Here is a 21,358-nt window from a genome sequence, read left to right as displayed (position 1 = left end):
AGTGGCCTGTGCCCTCCTCCTGCTGCAGTCAGATGTGGGGACTGGCCGCAGGCTGTGGCTGCTTGGTCGGTGAACAGTGGCCAGGCTTTTCCCACCTTTTCTTCTCTCTCTCCTACCAAGTAAAACCTAAGATTAGCTCATGCACTGTTATTAATATTTCACTAGTACTCCCTGTTGCAGCAAATGGATGGTTCTGCTCAATAATTCATGGCTGGGTGTAGCCTATTAAATTTGTAGTGGGGTGTACACTTTCCTGTTATTTATTTATCATTGCTTTCATTTTACAGGGTTTTCTTCCCCTGCTATTTCATTTTTCACTTGCTTAAATGCCTCTCCTTCAAAGTTCAGACTGCTTGCAGTAAATTAATCTTGCTCCTTACACCTTTTAAGTAAGAGTAAGCTCTTACTGCAAAGGCCTGCGACTGGGCCATAAGGAAAACTTTCAGACACAGTCACTTCAGTGCGAGAGATCTCTTTGAAGAAAATGTCTCTGGGAATTTGGTACCAAGTCTGACAGCCCAAAGTTCATCCACGGCCTCTGAGCTTTCTGCTTTTTATTTCAGGGTTGTTTGGCTATTTCTGCTGAGGGAACAACCTGCTCCAAGACCAGTGATTGATCGTTGCCCCATCTCCTCCTCTGCCAGCAGGCACTGTCTCTCCTAGGCCCCTGCCCGTATGTTTGGGGAGTCTAAATCTTTCTAGGCTGGTTGTGGGTTGTACCCCCTGCTTAGGAGTGATCTTTTGCTTTGCTTTGTGGAAACAGTCTAGCTTATTTGATCTCTGTGGCTCATTTTGATCCCTAAATAAGACACCTTGATAATGAAACTGAAATGAAGATTTCCTTAGAAGACTCTTAAGACAGGTTTTCACAGTTAAGGGTTTGGAAACCGAAAGCTGCACAAGCATGTAAATCATAACCCAGCTTCCCAGCCTAGATTTAATGGGGATATCGTCCTCCTGGTCATACCTGTGCCCAGCTCCAGGGGAAAGGGTGAGGTTTGGACACCCACTGCTTCTGAGACTGACCCCACCAAAACCATGCTTTTCAGTATGAGAGAACTTCTTTCTACATTCCTCTATCTCCAGATGTGCCAATATACAAGCCTAGATGTCCCTCTCTGCCCAAGTGTAAATGCCTTGTTGCAGGTTCACACTCAAGGCTGCCAGCTCTGCTGTGTGGCAGAGGTTTCTCTTCATTTTCTTCACATCTGCATAGGCATGGGCCATCACCCTCCACGCTACCTTCTCTCTTCTCCTCTGGCTCCACGCCGCAGCTGTGCAGGGTGCCACTGGCAACACCAATACAAGAGGTCCATGGTGGTTGGTGGGTCCTGGCGTGGAGGGAGGTGGTTGCATGGGGGTCGGAGATCCCGTGTCTCAGGGAGGGAGAGTACGGTGGCAGACTCCAGCTGGAGGTGAAGCCCTGCTAGGGTAGGTCTGCCCCACTCCTTCCTGCACAAACGGATTCAGACAAAGAGTGAGATGCTCTTGTTGCACCAACAATTATTTCATGATATCATGATTCCACCCCCAAAAGACCCCAGTATCCATGTTATGACAGATTCAATGGGATCACCCACCATTGCTTTGCATTCTCAGTGCTCTTTCTGGCAGATGTAATGCGTGAAGAATACAGCATAAAAGGTATTATTTTCACATATGTTCTGCAAAGCCCCCAGTCTTTAGTATTATCTCTCCTGAAGAGATCACACGTGGCATTTCAGGATACACTGCTAATACAGACAGTCCCAGCAGTGGGACAAATTACCTCCCCCCACCTGAGCACATGTTATCACATCCTGCTTCACAAGGACTCATTTACCTTTCAATAGCATTTAAGTTCTCAGGGTCCACTTTCAGAAATGAGGCAGGCATTTTGGTACCTAAATCACTAGTGGCTACAGGAATTGTCACTGGCTTTAATAGGAATAAGAACAGGGTCACATGGAATAAAGGTTGATTCAGATCTCATCAAACTGTAGTGGGAATTAGATCAGGTCCTCTGTACTTATATAGGAGCGAGACATCATTTGTTTAAGTGAGATCAATTTTAAATAATTTCCATTAATTTTTATTTGCCCTAGTTTTTCATGGACCAGGAGGTTCCCCTCAAAGGGTTCATTTAAAATTGTGCTGTCATTAAAAGAAAGATACTTTGCAAGGCCCGCAGGAAACTTCTACTGTCAGCTTGGAAGATCTGTGCTGCTGTCCCCGCTCTGCTCCCCACCACACCCTTCCCGTCCTGTGTGTGTTCTTGGATGGAGGACATATCCACAACCCGTGACTGTAGCAGCAGTGGCAAGGAAGGCGTTGCATTATACGAATGTGATTTTGCAAAATAATGGTTTTTGGAGAAACTCATACCCTGAAGCAGAAGCAGCCTGGAGGAAGGCAGAGGTCTTGGGAGACTGCAGTGGGCAGTTACAAGTGCAAGAGCTAAGAGGTGGTCATGCCAGAAAAGGCCACCGCAGGAACACCCTTCCCTAGTTCCCACAAGGAAACTGTTCACCTACAGCAGACCCCAACTCCCTCCTCAGTTTGGGATCTCTGCAAACCTCCTCCAGGCTGCCAGAACACAGTGCTGCCAAGCAAGATGAAGCTGCTGTACCTCTTCTTAGGCAGATGCCCTAGTTCCTCTGAATATAATTCCCATTCATTGGCAGAAACGGGATCAGTGGTTCCTGCAGGCTTTTTGGGTTGCTGCTTACCTTGCTAAGAAATTTCCAAGCTTGATGATGGAGGAAAGCAGGCAGTCACCGCACTTCCTAAGGCTCCCCAAGACACCAAGGATGAAGGGGAGGAAGGTGAGAGGCCATCGGCGGGCAAGGAGGCAGGAGTGAAGGCGCGCAGCCTCTCTGAGCTGCGGGACTGACCCAGAGGCAGAGGAAAGCCGAGGCTGCAGGAGGAGGAGAAAAGCGGTGGAAGGGTGGTGACACGGTCTGGCTGACCTGCAGTGAAGTGTGGCTGCGTTTCACCGGCAGCAGGATGAGAGTGTCAGTGTTGCAAAAGGTAAGTGGAAAGAAAGGTCCCTCAGGCACAGGGACGACAAGAGGCAAAGCTTTTGAAGTATTTTAGTGGTGACAACAGAGGGGTATGTATTGTTTTTGACCTTTTCATCTGTGGCTCAGGGGCATGGTCTGTCTATAATTATAGTCCTCCCTCTGTAAGGGATTAGACACAGTGCATGTTAATTTATGGTATTTAATTTGTAGACAGTCATTTCAGCTGTTTCCTAATGTCTTTGCCTGTAACTGGAGAAACACCCCTTTCTAAGTCTTCTGCCTTTCATGCAAGTAAATCTTAAAAGTAGCTGCACTGGGATTTTGGCCCTAAGAGTGGTCAAGTGTATTATAGCTCAGTATCACAGTACATCCTATTGTAACACCAGCTAGCCTGTTGCTAACCGTAAGCATACTTTATTGCAAAATACAAGCTATTTATATTGAAGAATTAGGATTCAACACACTTCTAGGAAATTGATGTTATAATGATTGCCTGAAGTATCCTGCCCCATGCAAGAAATTAGAGAGATTGTTGTCATATAATTGTACACTGTCAGCAATACCACAAGTGAGCATGACACAGGTACAAGTTAACCAGGTACAGTTAGGTGTTAACTATTGCACCAGACCAGTTAAATGTATTTCAATGCTGCCCAATAAAATTGTTATTTGTGTGATGCTTCATGGATGCACAGTGCAGAATTTAAATAGTGCGTGGTCATGACAAGACTTCAGCTGGAGTTGTACGTAAAGACTACTTCAGTTTAATAACGTTTGGTGAGACAGTGTTATTAGGTATACACAGCGACATTCCAGTAGGTCTTGAAATGAGGCAGAAAAAGGGAAAGGCATCCATGGTCCACATGGCAAATATATCAAAATCTTTTGTTTATATTTGCCTTATAAATCCATCATACTTTAAATCTAATTCCTGCTGTCTTTGTATTTCTAAGCTTGTTCAAGCACTGTTTTAACACAGCTGGTGCCTGTTGGTATGTACTGGTATGAATCAGTGTACTGATGACACAGTATGGAGCTCAGTCTAAGTGAGATGAATACCAAATATCATACACTAGGGTGGAAAATCTGAGTCCCTCGCCTACCTTCTGCATAAGCTATAATAACTCAAGAGAGGACGTTAAGAGTGCTTAGCAAACATCTCTGATAAGGAAACACCCACCCCTAGTTTTCCTGTGTAAGTAAGATGTTAGATTTAAGGCATGCATCCATTTGGTGCCCTCTTCTCTATCGCAAAAAAGATATTGCAGCATTCAAGGAGATGTGGAGAGCAACAAAAATAAATAGAAGGAAATCATAAAAAATGCCTAGAACATGTTACAGTGTAATTCTGAATACAGCAAATGTACATGTGCTTCAAGGATGGATCTTAACTGTGGAGATATGTTCATAAGAAGGTTTTCCTGAAGCTCTCTACATCAGCATGGACTTGATGGTCCAGCTGGTCTGATGAATCGTGAATGACAGCTTTTTCATTAAAGCCATTCAGTTTGGTTATTTTTTCAGCTGCTTGTTTTCAGAGGTAAAAGTCAGAACAGAAGTTGTTAAAAAAGCTGAAGGTTGATTCTTCAGGCTGTGGAAAGTGGTGGGAATTTTGCTGTAGAGCAGGACATTTCTTAAAATCCCCATGGGGTTGATGAATCACTTTCATCTATTGATGCTGTGTTTTCAGTTCTGTTAAAGCTTCTGCAACTCTGCGTTATCAGGGTTGAAAGACAGCTAATGTTTGTATCCATCAAGCACTTCCACGCTTGACCCTCAGCTTAGCTGGGAAACGTGTCCTTGAAATCGGTGTCAGTTGTGAGGCAGTGTGAGGAGCACTGTGTCCTGTTTGAGGCTCCCCTGTACAAGAAAGGCTTTGACAAACTGTAGAGAGCCACCAGGATGGTCATGGGCTGGAGCACATGAGATCCGAGAAGAGGTGGAGAGGGCTGGACTTGTTCAACCTGGAGAGGAGAAGTCTGAGAGGGAACTTCTTGGTGTTTAGGTCTATCTAATCAGAGCTTATAGAGATGATGGAGCCAGCCTTTTGTCAGAGGTGCACACTGAGAATAAAAAGGTTGCAAGTTGCATCAAGGGAAATTCCAACCACAACGCAAGGAAAAAAAGTTTTCGCAGCAAGGACAGAGGTTGCCTAGAGATGCTGAGGAGCCTTCATCCCTGGAGACACTGCTCCGAGCGCCCCAGCCTGACTTTGCAACCACCCTTTTGTTGAGCACAGGGTAGGACTGCAGACCTTGTTGTTATGCAATTTTAAAACATGGCTGCTTTTATCACCAAAGAGAGAAGCCGTTTTGTGCGCGCATGCATGCATGTGCTTAGTGAGAGAGAACGGAACCAAAGAGGGTAAAACTGAGAGGAAGTGGTACCCGGCAGTGGAGCTATTGTAGGAGTAACAAGGTGAAGAGGGAGACCAGAGAATGCTAAATTTCCTTATAAAGACAAAATCTATTTCACTATGACGTTTTGTCACCAGTCACTTCCCTCTCTGGGCTCAGTCTTGGGCTTACAGTCTTGGGCTTGACTAGTTGCTTTGCGGAAAAGGAAGATTTTCCTAGTCACGCAGCAACCTGTTTCGACATACTACTTTGCAGTTCCCCAACCTACAAAAAGTTTGGGTTTTTTAAGAAGTTCTTCCCTTTCTGTTGGATTTGCAGCTGTTGAGCTGTTGCTCTGGTAGTTTGGACCCACCGCTTGAGCCTGGGAGGTAAGATCACAGCACCTGCTGTTTTTTTAGCAAGCTGTCCTCACTGAGCGTACGAGCAGTTTAACTGCACAGGAAATTGTGGTCGCCGTGAAAAAGCAGTGCAGGTTCTGTATTCGCCTGAAGCATTTTCCAATTGTCTTGTGCACAGCATTTCTACTAACCTTCAGGAAAGTGTTTGATGGATTTAACTGGGCAGAGTGGTCTTTGGCTGAGTAGAGTGATAGTCTTTGAATTTGCATTAGTTTGGCAGGGTGTGATAAAGGAAGAAGCCATTATTTAGATTACAGAGTGGATACCTGTAAGAATGTAATTATAATTCCAGTGATGAAAAGCACTCATTCATAAAGCTAACGTGTTTTGGCCTGTAGTGTTTACAATATACTCTGCTGACTGTTAGAACATTTATACTAGGCTTTTATAAATGTAATTTTACTCACCAGAGAAAAAATAAAACTGATTCATGATGGAGCCTGATTGTAGTAGGGACTTTTGCTGTAAAAACAGTGATGTGGGATGGTCCTAACATTACATTTGCCTTTTAAGATCTTGACTGTTGAAGCTGGTCAGACTTGTCCCTTGTCTTGGAGATTTCAGCTCAGGCTGCAGATGAACTGTGACTTACAAATGTCTACAGACATTTTAGGTGGTAGTATTGTGAACAGGGGCCTTTGGGCTTAACTTTTTGCTCTGTAAGAGCAGTAGACTTGCTGGTTTTGTCAGATAGTGGTTTCCTCAGTACGTGGATTTGGTGTGAATGCTGTCTGTACAACTGACCCTTAAGACTGTGAGCAACTTGATTTTTCAAGCGAATGGGACCTCAGGTCTTTGTTAGAGTAGCCAAAGTCACAGGCAACATTGGCTGGCTGATTCCTTACTGCTGCAGGTACCGAGTGAAGATGGTCTCTAGCAAATGGCAAGTGAGATTGTGCCATCAGCAGTGCAGATGGGTGCTCAGCGGATGGTTGTTTGATTGTCTTGATAAAAGCAGTTCACACCCTGAAACCTCTCATGTAGAGGAACTCTGGCATGTATCACCTTCCTCCCCGCTTGCTGGTCACAGAGGAGCAGTTTGCCCTCCTGAGATGGGGCCAGAGGGTCTGCAGGGGGTCAAGGATGAGGCTGGGGAAGCTCTCCTGCGCGGACAGGAGATGTGGAAACCCCATCTGTGGTGGGAAACTCCATGGAGGAGGGATGCTCGAGCCAGGAGGGACTGGGAAATACCTGCCTGCCTGCTGGTAACAAGAGTGGGGATTTCTACTTCAGTCCTGACCATGAGGTCCAGATTTACTTTGGTCAGAAGCTGAAGACAGTGCTCACACAATAGATCAAGAAAAGGTTGTATTGTTACTGGTTTTGAATCTGCTTCCTCAATTGAAACCAAGTAAGCATTTGGACTGAATATTGTTATGGTTATAAAATATTTGAGAGTCTATATGAAACTCATTGTACTTAAACAAGTCTAGTGGTGTTGCTTCTCTCTCCCTGCTCACAGAACGTACCACACACTATCATGTTGTATTATGCTACCAATTTTTTTTTTAATCCCATTTCCTTCTGATTTCAGTCATGAGCAGCTTAAAATGCAGCTGTGTAGCATGGAGCAGAGCTATCTTGGTAGAAATCGTACAGTAAAAGTCATCACCATATGTTTTTTATGAAGTATGAAAAAACTTTAGAAAGAGGTTGAGTAAAGGGGAAGGAAGGAGACGGTGAAGGTCAGGAGAGTACAGTGCATTCAGAAATGTAGATGATTTTCATACTCTTAGCCCTTTCATGCAGAACAGCACACTCTAGTGAAATGCTGATACAAAAATGTAAAATCTTTGTCAAAATGAAAAATATTTATGAAAAACAATGAAATGGTATTTAGGACACTGAAACCAGCTGTGCTGCAAGATGGAGTAGGGGGCTTTGCATTGGTTGCTCAGTGTATCTTTTCAGTTATCAAAAGGGAAATCTCTAGGACAGGAAATAAATAGCCACCCCCAGGTGAGACAAGTAGGGTGTCCTGGACATGGAGGCAGTGCCCATGGGGAGAAGAGTGGCACGCGAGCCATGAGGGGTGCCCTGTGGCGGTGGCTCAGGGACCATGCCATTTATGGCTTTAGCCGAATTATTCTTCAGAGTAAAGGGGCACAGGAGGACTGTGCCTCCTGCTGCTCCAGTTCCTGCTTTGGTTCCCCATTGCACGCTCAGAGACCCTACAGCTCCCAGCATGGCACCACTGCAGGAGAGGGTCCCAAGCAGCAGGTCAGTCAGTAAGGAGGGCTATGTTCAGATGTGCTCTCCATTTTCTGGTCTGGTTTGGTGGGTGGAAGGGCCTGATCACTCAGGGGCTTGCTAAGCCCCTATGAATCCCTGCTGAAATCAGTGAAGAGTCCTGCAAAACTGAGGACACAATACAACTCCTGGCATGGAAGTAACAGCAACAGATTCATAAATCCAGGTGGAATCAGTCAAATGCAAATATACTTTCATCTCTAAAAATAATATATCCACCTCCTTTTTACAGCTGGAACAGGTTTTTAATATTTTCCATCTACAGAGGAACTGTTTTCCTGCTAACAAGCTGGAAACACAGGCCATGTTCTCCTTTTCTTGTATCAGATACCAGGCTTTCACAGGATATTTGGGACTGAGTCAGTACTTCGTGACCCGACCTTCTGCCATCAGGATGCAGTACGATGACTACCTCACAGCAATAGCAACAGAGGCTTTTATCTGTCTGCCCAAGGTTTTGTGTCCCATCTGCCACCCCAGTCATGATGGGACAGAGGTGGGGTAGCTCCTCATACCCATAGCCAAAGCAGCCCCTGTAGATGCTCTCCTCTTCCCCCACCTTACTTAGCGAAGGTGGAACTGGGTGGGGCAGGGCTTTCCTCACCAAATAGGACATCTGCTGCATGACTGAAGCTGCTTGTCAATTTGGCTTTGTTTGAAAACCAGCTTTGGCCAAAAAAGTAGAAAAAAAATCACTGGAAAACATTTGAGAATCAAAATGTTCCTTTTTCTATGGAAAAATGTTTTCACTTTAAAGCTAGCTAGCTTGTGTTGGTAAAGGGGTAGAAAAGATAAGTGACCCAACAAAAAATGTAGTGTACTGGATAAATTTTTTCTTTTTAAAGAAAAATTCTACATAATCTGGTTGAAAAATAATATGCACATATATGCTGTCTCCCTTCTAGGATGTATCTGACAGATAAAAGACACATAAGGAGAGTATTTATGGGTTCACAGCTCTGCTTCTTCAATGTCTTAATTTCCTTGAAGGATTAGCACTCCCTGCCACTGTGAGTTATATTGGAAAGAGATCTCCATTTCTCTACAAACTCTGTGGGTTTTCCCTTCCTAAACCCTGTTGGCTCATATTTGATTTAGGACTCGGGCATCACATTGACAAATAAGGTCCTTTATAAACCAGAACATTAAGAAAATAACTCATGGGCATCACCATGTTGCTTTCTGAACAGTGATAAATGTCTTTTTTTCTGCATTTCTTCAAATTGTATAGGAAATAAAATATGTGAAGTGCAACAGTTTAGTAATTCCTGTGCCTGCATACACTATGAGATTTTGCTGTTGCAGGCACCAGTCTTTTAAAATGCCTTTGAGGCAAAGATTGTCATTTATTGTGGGCTAAACTGTGAATCTTTATCATGCACCAGGGAGGAACTATTTGCCGTAACTTCAGAAAGATTCCTCTCTGTGTTTTGTATGCTGATTTAAACAGGAAGATCCCACCCAGATTGAAAGTACTGTAATCTAAGTTACACATTGCTAATAAAGCCAAGTATGTTTCTGTCTACTTTAGGATATAAAATTTAGCTCAGCATCTTTGAGGAAATTAGAAAAGCCTCTTATCCATGTGTTATCTATAGCTATTTAAATAGGGAAATAGTCATACCACTAAGTGCACAACTTGAAATACAAACATTTTTTTTATGAACCACCTCACATGTTCAAAGATTTCACGATTTCTCCTTCTTAAATGATTTTCAAAGTTGTTGTGTAAGAAACGCATCAGGTTCAAAACCTGATGGTATTTGCTGATGCTGTCAGTCATGGTGGGTAGCTGCCTAGCTGAATAACTCACCAGGGAGGAAGAGGCATATGGATTCTAGTTTTTATCTTACATCATTAGTGGAAAAAAACCTATCACAAAAAAAAGTCCATACAATTTGCCTGGAAGCTGTGACACCAGACAAGAACAAAGGACATAGATGGAATTGTTTGTTTGTTTGTCTGAGATGACTGAATATTGCCACTGCTCCAAACTGGCAGTAAGGCTGGGGAAATTTAACATGAATGCTACTATCCTACTTTGCTGTGGGTGCACTATGGATCACCCTGCTAGTGCAGGGATACAAGCACGTCATTTTGATCAGAACTGTAGGAATAACAACAGATAATTAAAAATATATGAGAGAAGCAGGGTAATAGCAAGTCTGCTGAGAATATGAAGTTTGATTGGGAGATAAACTATTCTCGATTATGCAAAAGAATATGTTTGGCTGACTGCCAATAAGATGGCTTTGCCTGTTGCATTTTAGTTGAAGTTTTTTGCCTATGAGCACAAGATGAAACTTTAAAATTGAGGAACTTCTAGGCCACACTGTTGTGGTTATAGCATTGATTCTTCTTTCAACATGAGATCCACTGAGTAATTTCTCTTTTTCTCCCCCCTTAGTGACAAAAACTTGTCTCCAGAAGGAAAATATTTATCACAATCTAACTCATAAATCTTCTCTTTCCTTGTCTCACCCTCAGCCCTTCCATACTGTAGAAAATCAGGTGACTGAGACACATAGTTTGAACAGAAATGCATATAGATATATGGACTTATGTGTAGAACCTTATGAGAGAAAGGTAGAGGGAAATATTTCTGGGGACAAATATCCTATCAGGGATATTCTGATGAGTGACCAGGAATAAGGAGGGCCCCAAAGGTGCAAGAAGTATGGAAAAAAGATTGAATATGCTCAGGATACTCCCTTTTCCCTTATATTTTTCTGGCATGCAAGACACTTCAGATCTATCACAAGAGTTTCTTCACAATTCTGAGGCCACTTCTCTTATTCCTGCATGCTGGTGACATTGTCCAGGGCAGGCTGAGCATTGGGGGAGGATTGCTGGTGGTGCCTCTTTGATATCAGCTAGGAAGGAAAGGCTAATGCAGAAAAGAGCTGGTATTTATTCAACTTTCTCAGCACCAAATTCACAGTTAAATTGTTCCTGCTGACTTAAATATGTGTTTGTGAAATATAGTGTTGCCCCATGAAATTTGATTTTTTGCTTTGGGGAAAGGTACAACTTTATGTCTAGCTGTAAAGTGCAGTTTCACATCTTTAAAGTTTTCATTGCCTTGCCTGCACCAGTTTAAACACCAGAGAAGTGGAGGAAAATATGAAACAAGGTAACAATTTAATACAAGTCCTGGAGACCTTTAGGTTTTAATGGCTTTGCTATTTATTATTTATATTGCATTGTGGGTGCACACTTTGCCAAGTAATACATAACCAGTCAGCTTCTCAGTCTATGGATTCAAAATCGAAAGAGACGAAAGAACATCAATATCTCTGTGTTTCAATTTAGCAGTAACATTCAGGTTTGAGATTATTTTAGTTCTTCCTTTATATTTCAGACTGAAAGTGGTTTGTTATTAGATCTCTTAAAATATCAGTGTGATAGTTAGGTTCCTCTGAGGATAAGGTCAAATAAAAGGAGGCTTTACAGCATGGCTGTAACGTATCAGTTTGGAAATGACAGCAGGAAAGGGAGTGCTTTGTAGAGGCTCTTTTGATATCAGTTTGTTACAATTCTCAGCAGCTTAGGTTAGACCATTTTCCCTTTTTTACATTAACGTGTAACTCAACAGTCTTCTGGGGAGGAAGGAGAGTATTTGCACAACTTTATATTTGCTTTTGTAATAGCAGGTTTATGCTGTTTGGCAAACAAGAATGAAGTGTCACTTCCAGGCAGTGTCTAATCTGGAAGTCCTGATGCCTTCTGAAGCTCAGCCTGTCTCAAGGAGTGTTTTATTTTCCTTCTGAATTTTTATTACCTTCCATTTCTTTCTTGTTGGCAGTTCCACTGTCTTTCTTGCCCTGACCTGTGGAGCTGCCTTCCCCTCAGTGTCCTGCCTCCACATCTGAGCATGTGCTGACTTTCATCTTGTTCTCTCTAAGGAACATCAATTCTTTCACTGATCTTTGATCACGCCAAGTTTAAGACCTTCCCTCCCAGCTGCTGCTGACTTTCAAAATCTTGTTTTTGCTGATAGCTAAGCTATCAGAGAGTGGACTTTTAGTCAGTGATACCAGGTGATGTTAGATGCTGGAGCTGACAGGCTGAAATCAAGAGATGCTGCAGGGATGAAAATGCAGAAGAAACTCAGTTGCGTGTTGGAGTGGGCAGTCACAATACCTCCATCACCCAAGTACAACTACTCCTAGGCTGATTGAGGACCAGTTCTCATGCTTGGTGCAGAGATTCATCTGATTTCTCAGCTAAGCATAGCCACGTTTACAAGAGTGGGTAATATTGACCTAAAAATATGTCAGAAGGGTTCATTACAGCGAAGCCCTTCATCCTGCTATGTATTATTTGTATAAATGCCCACACATGGAAACATATATATTATTAATAGGATTCTCTGTATTTAACAGATCAGTTAGTTACTCATCAGAGGTCACAACTTCTTATGCAATCAAGAAAAGTCCATTTTACATTGGTGATATTTTTTGGTCAAGGTTATAAATCTATTTGCAAAAGTAATGTTATAGGCAACAACCTGTGGTGTTTCTTATCTGTTAAGCTCTAGAACAGTCTTAATGCTATTAAAAGTTGTGTTGCAAATTATATTGCTTGATCAAGTGACTGGACTGGAAGGGATGATCTTCCAGTGGAATATAGATTTTCTTGCTGTTAGTGTAAGATTTTCATGTGTCCAGGTGCATTTTAGGTAATCCACATGTTGCAAAAATATTCAGCATGCACAGAATAAGATTGGTAGTGAGGAATCAGAAACAAGAAAGATACCAGGATGAAGGAGGAAGACTATGGATCTAATTTTACCCTACATAACCCACATTGCTAGTGGATCTCAGGGATTTTTACAGGTAATCCTTGAAAGTATGGTGGTTAGAATCACTTTCAATATTATATTAGTATTTCAATAGCAACCACCATCACTGTTGTGATGAAAACTACACTTGGGTTCTCATGCCCCAAGAGCGACTGCATTATGGATTATGCTGCGTTTCTCTATTTATGAAGGTTGGAGTGAATGAACAGATTTTTCTCTGGAAGCTGTTCTCACCCTAAAATCACAGTGATGAGGCAGAAAAAGGGTGCATGATACTACAGGGAGACAGAAGACAAAAAGCTAACCCCATGAGATTGCCTTTGGGTTATTTCAAAGCCCCAAGTCCATAGTGGTTCTCACAGACAGTTCAGGAGAGCATTAATCTGAAGCCTAGAGAGGCTGTACATGACTCTGTGTTTTTGTAGAGGGCTAGAGCAAATCTGTAATTTAAAAAATTATCCCTCTATATCTTTCTATATCCAAGAATCCAAGCCTCCAGGATGCCATGTAGGTTTTAGTCTGGGAATGAGGTATTTCTGATTTTTTTTCTCCTCATTTGAGCACTGTAGCTACAGCAACCACTTTCTAGGATCAACTCAGGTTTCCATTCTATTCTATTTAAATAGTTGCTTGGTTAATTAATACTTAAAGAGACATAGGACACTAGAGTCATTCTCACAAATATAGAATAATAGATACTCTGTTGCCTGAACAGTTTCCTCATGAATACATGCAAGGGACAGTAGGTGTGTGAAAAAACAGAGAGGTATAATGTACATCTTCTGACAGTGTATTAAATGATGTGACAAATGGAAGTAAACTTTCTCTTTCTGATTATTAAGAAAGGTGCCTAGAAAGGGGAAGTCTGATCCTTTCTCCTGCTTTATATCTTTGATGAGACGAAAGTCAGGAAACCTCCTTCCAGCCACCCAGGTGCCACCCAACCTCAGGCACTGACTTAGGTACCTTGGGGGCAAGTCCCTAAACTCTCCCCATAGCCAGGAAGAGAAGTAGCCCTCTGGGAAGCCTGACCTGGTGCTCTGAACACTTTGTGAAGGAGCTTCTCTCCATCCATCCACTGTAAGGGTGACCAGCCTCCCCATTAGGTAACCAAAGGTAGGTGGTGCAAATATCTGGGCTATGGCTCCAGCCCAGAGCCCCAGGAGCAGACAGGGCTGCTGCTTCTCTGCCAGCACTGCTGAAAAGGCACGTAGTGAATTGTGTTTCCAAAGGGGGAACAAGAACAACCAGCACAATTTTGTTTGTTTTCTCCATGAGAAACAAAAGTCAGCAGAGGTAAAATTTAATAGTTAAATTAGTATAAATAAAACTTGCGATTTTGAGTAGGGCCTGGCAAAACAACAGGAGGGACATGGATTTGTATCTCATGTACACAGGATTTTACCCCTTCACTTGGCTTCGGGATGCTGAGAGGAACTGGGTTTTCAGCTATGGGGAGCTGCTCCAAGACTTTCAAATTCAAGTGAAAACCCCTCTTTTTCATCACAATTACAAACTCAAAAAAGGCACCAAAACCCCCAAATGCTTTCTTCTTGCAGACCTGCCACTTGGAGAAATAAGAAATGGCATCAACAGCACACTTCTCAGAGGAGGAGATGGGAGAGCTACGAGAGGCTTTTGGCAAAGTCGGTGAGTACAGCAAACAGGAAAGACACTGCAGAAGTGTGAAGCGGTAGCAGGCTCTTATGTACCAATCAGCCATGAGGAAATGGTGCTTACTGCAGTGCTGATCTGCTGTGTCACAGAAACCACAGAAGGGCCTTTTCCCGCCACTGCAGGCCTCCTAGATGAAACCACATCAGCACGCTGCAGAGCAATGGACTCTTACCGGAGAGAGGTGGCAGGGCAATGAGCAGAAGCGTTTATGAAATAACCTCAAAAGCTGTACAGAAAACAGAAAACCATGTTGGAAATATGTTTTCCTAAGAACTTTGTTTATTCCTGACAAATTATTTGGAAGGTAAAAAGTTTTTATTTTAATGTAAATTGATTAATTCTTCTGAGGAGAAAGAGTCTGCAGAGGATAAATGTGCAAACAGCTACAAAATTTGTAATCCCTTTACTATGACCTCTAAAGCCCCATATATTTTTAAAGTGTGTGTTTCCTTTTCAAGCCTTTAAAGGTCTCATTTGATTTGTCTCCTTTAAAGTCATGCAGACCCGTCACTGTCTACCCAAATTCTAAGAAAAGGTCCTTGTGCTTCTCACAACTCACTTACTTTTATTAGCAGATCTGTCAGCCTCACTGGGTTATGTGTTAGTCAGTTGTCCTTGCTGCTTCAGGTGGTGGTGGTTTGACTTCTGAGCATGCAGTAGTCCAGGCTGGGAATCTTAAACATCTGGTCATGGTGTGTGCCCTCTACACCTGGTGCACTGACAAGACAAATGCTGGAAGGAAGCTGTCCTTCCTCTCCCAGACATTTCTCTCTCCAAGTCCAGATCCTTCTGTTGTACAACTTCAGAAATGGATAGGATGCTTTCTGCCATCTGTATTAGTCCATGCCACTGATGCTGAGAGCTGAGTGCCTTTGAAATCACCTCAGTATCTGGGCTGGGGAAAAAGAGCCTGCAGAACAAGAAATACACAGATATTTGAAAACCAAATATAAATATATAACCATATATAACTATATAACTATATATAATTATGTACATAACCATAGTGTTTTAACAGAAACTTTCCACACAATAGATTCAGTTTCCTTTTTTATCTGTGGAGATTTTCACAAACTGGTGTTGAAGAAAGGACTATTTAACCTGTGTTGATGATCTTCTCATAAAATCCTACCCTGGATCTTGCAACAGGCTCAGCAGGACTATCCATGTTAGCACCATCACAGAGAAACATCCAAGTTTTTATTCTAAGGATGACCACATGCAGTTCCAAGCATCTAAACTCATGACTTCTGATGATACTAGATGCAGTAGTATCTAGTTGTGAGTTTGGCCAGAAAACAGGCCGAAATCACAAGTTATATCTATGAATACATGTGTAAGGTGTAACTCTGTATTGTGTCAACTCCATTTTCTTTAGCTGTTCTGTAGAGAGGATAGTCCCTCTATAAATCACGTTTGTCTACATGTAAAACTTGGAAACTAAATTATATCCATCTAAACCTAGCTTTGGTAGGATATTATTATATGTCTAAAACATATATATTCACCACTGTGAGTGATTATAATTTTTTCTTGGTGTGAATGACACCACAGTGGTTGAAAATATTGGATTTCAGGATAACAAATCTTTGTATATAATGTACCCTTCCCCAAGTAAAATAAAAACAACAGCCTTTGTGTCCATAAAATTTCATTCGGCTGATGTAGAATCTAAATGTTTGCTTTAATCTTTGCAGATATCAGTGGGAACGGCTTCATCCATGCCAATGATTTAACAGATGTGTTGAAGGCAGCCAATCTCCCTCTCCCAGGATATAAAGCCAGAGAACTCATTCAGAATTTGACCACAGGGGATGGCAGGATCAGTTTTGATGAATTTATTTCAGTAAGTAAGATGTTATTTATTTCAGTAAGTAAGATGCCAGATGGGATACTCACGGTGGTCCCCAGGGCACAGCAGAGGCACAAGAAAAGGGTCTCATGGGCATCTAGTTAATTCAAGGAGTCCCCTCACTGGAAAAGATGAGAGCAGGAGGTAACCAAACTAGAAATCCTGCAATTAACTGGGGCAAGTTACATGAATGCAGCTGCGTATTGACTAGACTTAATATCTTTCAGTTTGGTTGATGCAGCAGGATAAAGCTTTTCAGTTATAAGATGCAAAAAGATTATATTCTGACTAGATGGTTATGAAAAATTTCAGCAGATTGAAACTGAAAATTTATGGGGCATTTTTTCTATTAAAAAACCTTCTTTTTCTGGTCTTAACTAGGACGAAAGCAAATGCTAAAATAGTGGAATTTCACTTGAGATGGAGAAACAGATTTTTACTTGTCCTTTCTTCAAACCAAAACTGTTAAAGGCCCTCCTACTGCACATTTTAACTCTGTGGTTTCATACTATATGCATTTCTGTTACTTAGCTTATCTTTGTTCACTGCTTTGAAAACATAAAAGCTGTGTATGGTCCTGTATGGCAGATACACAGCTTTTGCACAGAAACCTGCTGAATAATGCGCAAGCTGTGCTTCCCTATATTTGAAGCAGACAGGACGTGGCTCCTGGCCCAAGAGCTCACTGTTTTGATTTGGTTTAATTCTCCAAAATTTTAAAATTGTCTCTCATGCTTGAAAGATTTTCCAAAACCTGAAGAGTGACGATGTTGCTAAGTCATTCCGAAAACAAATCAACAAAAAGGAGGGCATCTGTGCTATTGGTGGGACATCCGAGCAGTCCAGTGCTGGCACACAACACTCTTACTCAGGTAGGTATGGCTGTCCTACACTGATAGCAACTAGGAACAAGTGTGCCCTTGGAGACCATCTGCACCTTATCTTGGTGCAAAACCGGGTGCTCTGGCCTTGGTGAGCTTTGGTGGCTGTTCAGGCAAGACTGGTGCAAGGCAAAGAGTTGTAAAGGTAATGAAGCACCAGAGCAGCATCTTTCTTTGTCAAAATTAGTGTGAGCTGGTTTACTGGGGTGGACAGAGCTGTGGCTACTGGAGGAAGCTCCATCCATCTTAGCTTCCCTTACCTTAAATGCATTGGAGCTCTGCTGGCAAACAGCCTCCCGGCATGGCTGCAGCAGCACAAAGACTGGCCTGTTGCTGTCCCTGCTCACCAGTGAGGCAAGGCACGGGTTCCCCACTGTTGCTAACCTATTTCCTTTCACATTTTACTAGTCTGGTAGTCTCTCTGTAAACACCTGTAACCAAATGGTTCCAGATCTTTTTCTAAAGTGGGCACAACCCCATTGGGGCTTTCTCCCAGTGTGTTTCTCCAAGCTGAAAGTTTGGGGCAGCCATGGTTGCTTCTGCTGCCTCCTGAGCATAGCCCGCTCTGAAGCAACTCCACAGGGAGGAGGTACCACCCTTGGATATCTTCTCCAGGGGCAATGGTGGGGAACTGACTCTCTCTGGGGAAGGAAGAGTGGAGGATGCTTCCAAGGTCTCCACCCACCTGAGCACAGACAACACCTTCCCTGAGCTTCTGGGGCTGGTGTGAGCTGCTGCTGGTACAGGATAGCTACACTACGTTACAGCCCTGTTGAACTATAGGGAACAGTTGCCTATTACCCTCTGAATGCTCCTTGTCAGAGTGCAATCCTGGCCAGGCTCTTCTAGATATTCCACATATGGAGGCTGTCATGTGCAATACAGAATTCACTTACTTGAACTTATTTGAAGTTACATGGGATTTCTATTTAGCAGAGTGATGCAACAATGCAAAATTATGGTGTAAGTACAGATTACTCTTAGCAGAGCATATCAACTGCAGCATACAGTTGAATCATGTGAACTTCATTGCCAGTCTCTATAATATGCCTGCCCTCATGAGACAGGACAACCCCAGTCAGTGGGAAGAAACATGGAAGGAGTATTAATCAGCTCAAGCCCATTGCTGTCTTCAGCTCATTTGCCTGTCTCCTCAGAGCCTTCTTCCCTTGTGAGGGTTTGTTGATCATTCACACTGATGGGAGAGTCTTCTCCCCCAGGAGTTCTGCCTTTGTAAGTAATATTACGGTAGAGGTATTGCACAGCAAACTGATGGATTTGATGTTGTGTCCACAGAGGAAGAAAAGTATGCCTTTGTCAACTGGATTAATAAAGCCCTTGAGAAGGACCCTGACTGTAAGCACGTGGTCCCAATGAATCCAGAAACAGATGACCTCTTCCAGGCAGTTGGTGATGGCATTGTGCTTTGGTAAATAATACCTATCTTCCTCACAAATGGGAACCATGAGTCTGCAGAAACTCAAGTCTTTGCTTAAATGGAAGCTGCTGACTTTTACATTAAGCTCATGAATTTTTGCAGATTCAGGGCTTTAATAATGCTAGGTTTTTTGCTTCTTTTATCTTTAAAAATGCAAAGCTTCTTTAATGTTAAATGAGAGTTGTTCCTTGCCTCTGGACCCTTGCAATAAGATGAAGTCAGTGAAATTTGAGGAGTTACTTGGTTTTAGTTTTGTCCAAGGACTGTTGGGGATTCACATAAAGTGGCAGGAGATAACGAGTTTTTTCACAGAAATTTTCTACACAATAAACTTCTCGCACAACTTCACCTTGTGGCATTCTTGGCATCACACCTATAGTACAATCTGCATGTGACCCAAAATAATTGCTCAAGTATTGAGCATGTGCCTCTGTGTGTACGTGTAAAAACAGAGGCTATCTATATTTGTTCAGTAACTTCCCAGCTCTTTGACTTGTCCTACAGTGTAGTGACAAAAGTTATATCTGTCTTTTGTGTGCACATAGCTAGTAGTGTATTTCTTGCTATTTTTTCTTTTATTTCCAGTAAGATGATCAACTTTTCAGTGCCAGATACCATTGATGAGAGAACAATCAACAAAAAGAAACTCACGCCCTTCACAATACAGGTATTAAAATACAGCAAAATTCTTTGCTTTTCCCCTTAGGATGCTTTGATATAATCACTTAGTGCAGAGGCTGGAGATACCAGCTGTTTGTTGTTTGTGTCAAAGTGAGATGCTCAGATCCACATCATAAAAACATAAAGACATATTTCTGTTTCTTTCCAAACATATGAGCAATCTGACTAAACAGTGTTTGTATTTGCACTTAGCCCAACGTATGTTTACCAGTTCAAAGTTTTAGACACCTTTGTGGTAGATGCCATTCAAATGCAAGAGCACTAGATAATACAGTGACCAATTCCAGTTGGAGTAGTTCTCAGAAGGCGGAACCCAACATCCAAGGTCACACAGGCATGGCCATGGACTTGAATTCACAACTGCTGTGTTGCAGTCTGATGTCCTCACCAAAATATTAACTGTGATCCAGGAAGTACTGTGGTATGCAACATGTCTGAGATGGGACCATAGCCTTTGCCTGCCTTTTACAATCCATGCTATTTCACCTTGAATACTAAATCCATTCTTTATTTCCATTATGTGCACATGTATATGATTTAAAAACTGGACAAAAAAGCTAATTTTCACGTATTTGTTGTGTTTCTCACACAGCAGTATGTAAAGAGTTATTTTTATATAAACAGCATCTATGTATTTGGGTACAGAATATAAATAGATATATGGAATAGATATGAACCTAACCCAGTTTAGCCCTCAGCTACTCTGATTTGATGGAACATTAGCCAGGCTCAAGTAAGCTCAGAAGCCATTAAATTGGATTTTTATGCTGTATACCACATTTTTCAGTTCTAATCGTTTTGGTCAGCAGCATAGCTTAGTGATGCAGCTCAGATCAATCCCTGTCACACATAGACATGATTTGATCAATATAGCTTCCACTTTAATGTAACCCTTTTACAGCTGTCTGGTGGAAAAAAGGTAATTAATTTGAAATGCTCCAATTTTTCTAGCTTATGAGAATTTACACTATATCTCTCTCTGCATTTTGTATCTAATCAAATCTCTCTGTCATGCCAGCAGTAATGAAATTCATGTGAAAGACTGCGGATCTGTGTGATAAATTATATTTTCCAGGCTTCTTTGCCTGCTTTACTTGCTCTCTGTTTACGAAGCCACCTTTTTGAATAGTGCAGACCCGTGGGTCAGATTTTCTTACACCCTTTGTTTTAAATGGGAAGGAAGTGGGAAAGGAACATAACATTCCTGAAACATCACTTTCTTTCTGCCCCTCACTGTGAATCACAGAATCCCTCTGCTTCCATTGAACACTCCCAAACCAGGAATCCATACTCCACAGTTCAAAAACAAAATATCCAGGCTTGACTAATTCTGACATTGGCTGAACTGCAAGGTTAAGAACTCAACAGCTTTATTCATACTGATTCCTATGACTATGTGCTTTTTGTATACATTGCCAGCTAGCAACTTATTTGTATCTTAGGTGTTACGGCTTTTGCATAGAGCTTAGGGACTGCTGAGCCTGGAATATCTTCCAGTTGATTGGGTTGTAGCTCCCTCGTTCTTCCATGTGTGCAAGACTGAGTGGAGGAGAGTTTACCCCATGCTGAAGCTAAGTCTGTACTTGTGCTTGTGCATTAGCTATAGGGAGAGCCTGGCTTTGATAACCAGGATTGAGCCAGGACATCACTGTGAATGCAGATGTATGCTCTGAGCTCCAGTGTCTTGTGACATGGTATCCTTCAACTTTGCCAAAGAGATCCTTTCTACCTTCGTGTTGGGACCCAGAACTTACCTGTAATCCCAGGAAACTCTGTGTTCCCCTGCTTCTTGTGATCAGACACATATCCTGGGCTGCATCAAAAGCAGTGTGGCCAGCAGGTCAGGGGAGATGATTCCCCCTCTACTCCGCCCTGGTGAGACCCCACCTGGAGTGCTGTGTCCAGCTCTGGAGTCCTTAGTACAGGAAAGACACTGACCTGTTGAAGTGGGTCCAGAGAAGGGACACAAAAATGTTCAGAGGGCCGGAATGCAACTCCTATGAAGAAAAGCTGAGAGA

General features: G+C 42.3%; 1 protein-coding gene across 3 annotated transcripts in view; it reads left to right on the top strand.

Moving 5' to 3' along the window:
- Positions 1-2,989: 2,989 nt before the first annotated feature.
- LCP1 (lymphocyte cytosolic protein 1) overlaps positions 2,990-21,358 on the top strand; it is a 35,440-nt gene continuing 17,071 nt past the window's right edge. The window contains exons 1-6 of one of the 3 annotated variants that reach the window (XM_074815668.1): positions 2,990-3,009; positions 14,371-14,461; positions 16,186-16,334; positions 17,083-17,212; positions 18,518-18,650; positions 19,245-19,326. In XM_074815668.1, the coding sequence (XP_074671769.1) occupies positions 14,395-14,461; positions 16,186-16,334; positions 17,083-17,212; positions 18,518-18,650; positions 19,245-19,326 (561 nt within the window). In that variant the 5' untranslated portion in view covers positions 2,990-3,009; positions 14,371-14,394. Of the gene's footprint in view, positions 3,010-5,519; positions 5,728-7,089; positions 7,109-14,370; positions 14,462-16,185; positions 16,335-17,082; positions 17,213-18,517; positions 18,651-19,244; positions 19,327-21,358 lie in introns of those variants that run through there. The other 2 variants (XM_074815666.1, XM_074815667.1) reach the window with 2 other exon arrangements.

Source organism: Strix aluco, chromosome 2 (genome assembly GCF_031877795.1).
Source record: "Strix aluco isolate bStrAlu1 chromosome 2, bStrAlu1.hap1, whole genome shotgun sequence".
NCBI lineage: Eukaryota > Metazoa > Chordata > Aves > Strigiformes > Strigidae > Strix > Strix aluco.
Note: the sequence above shows the minus strand (reverse complement) of the source record. Positions and strands in the feature narration are given on the sequence as shown.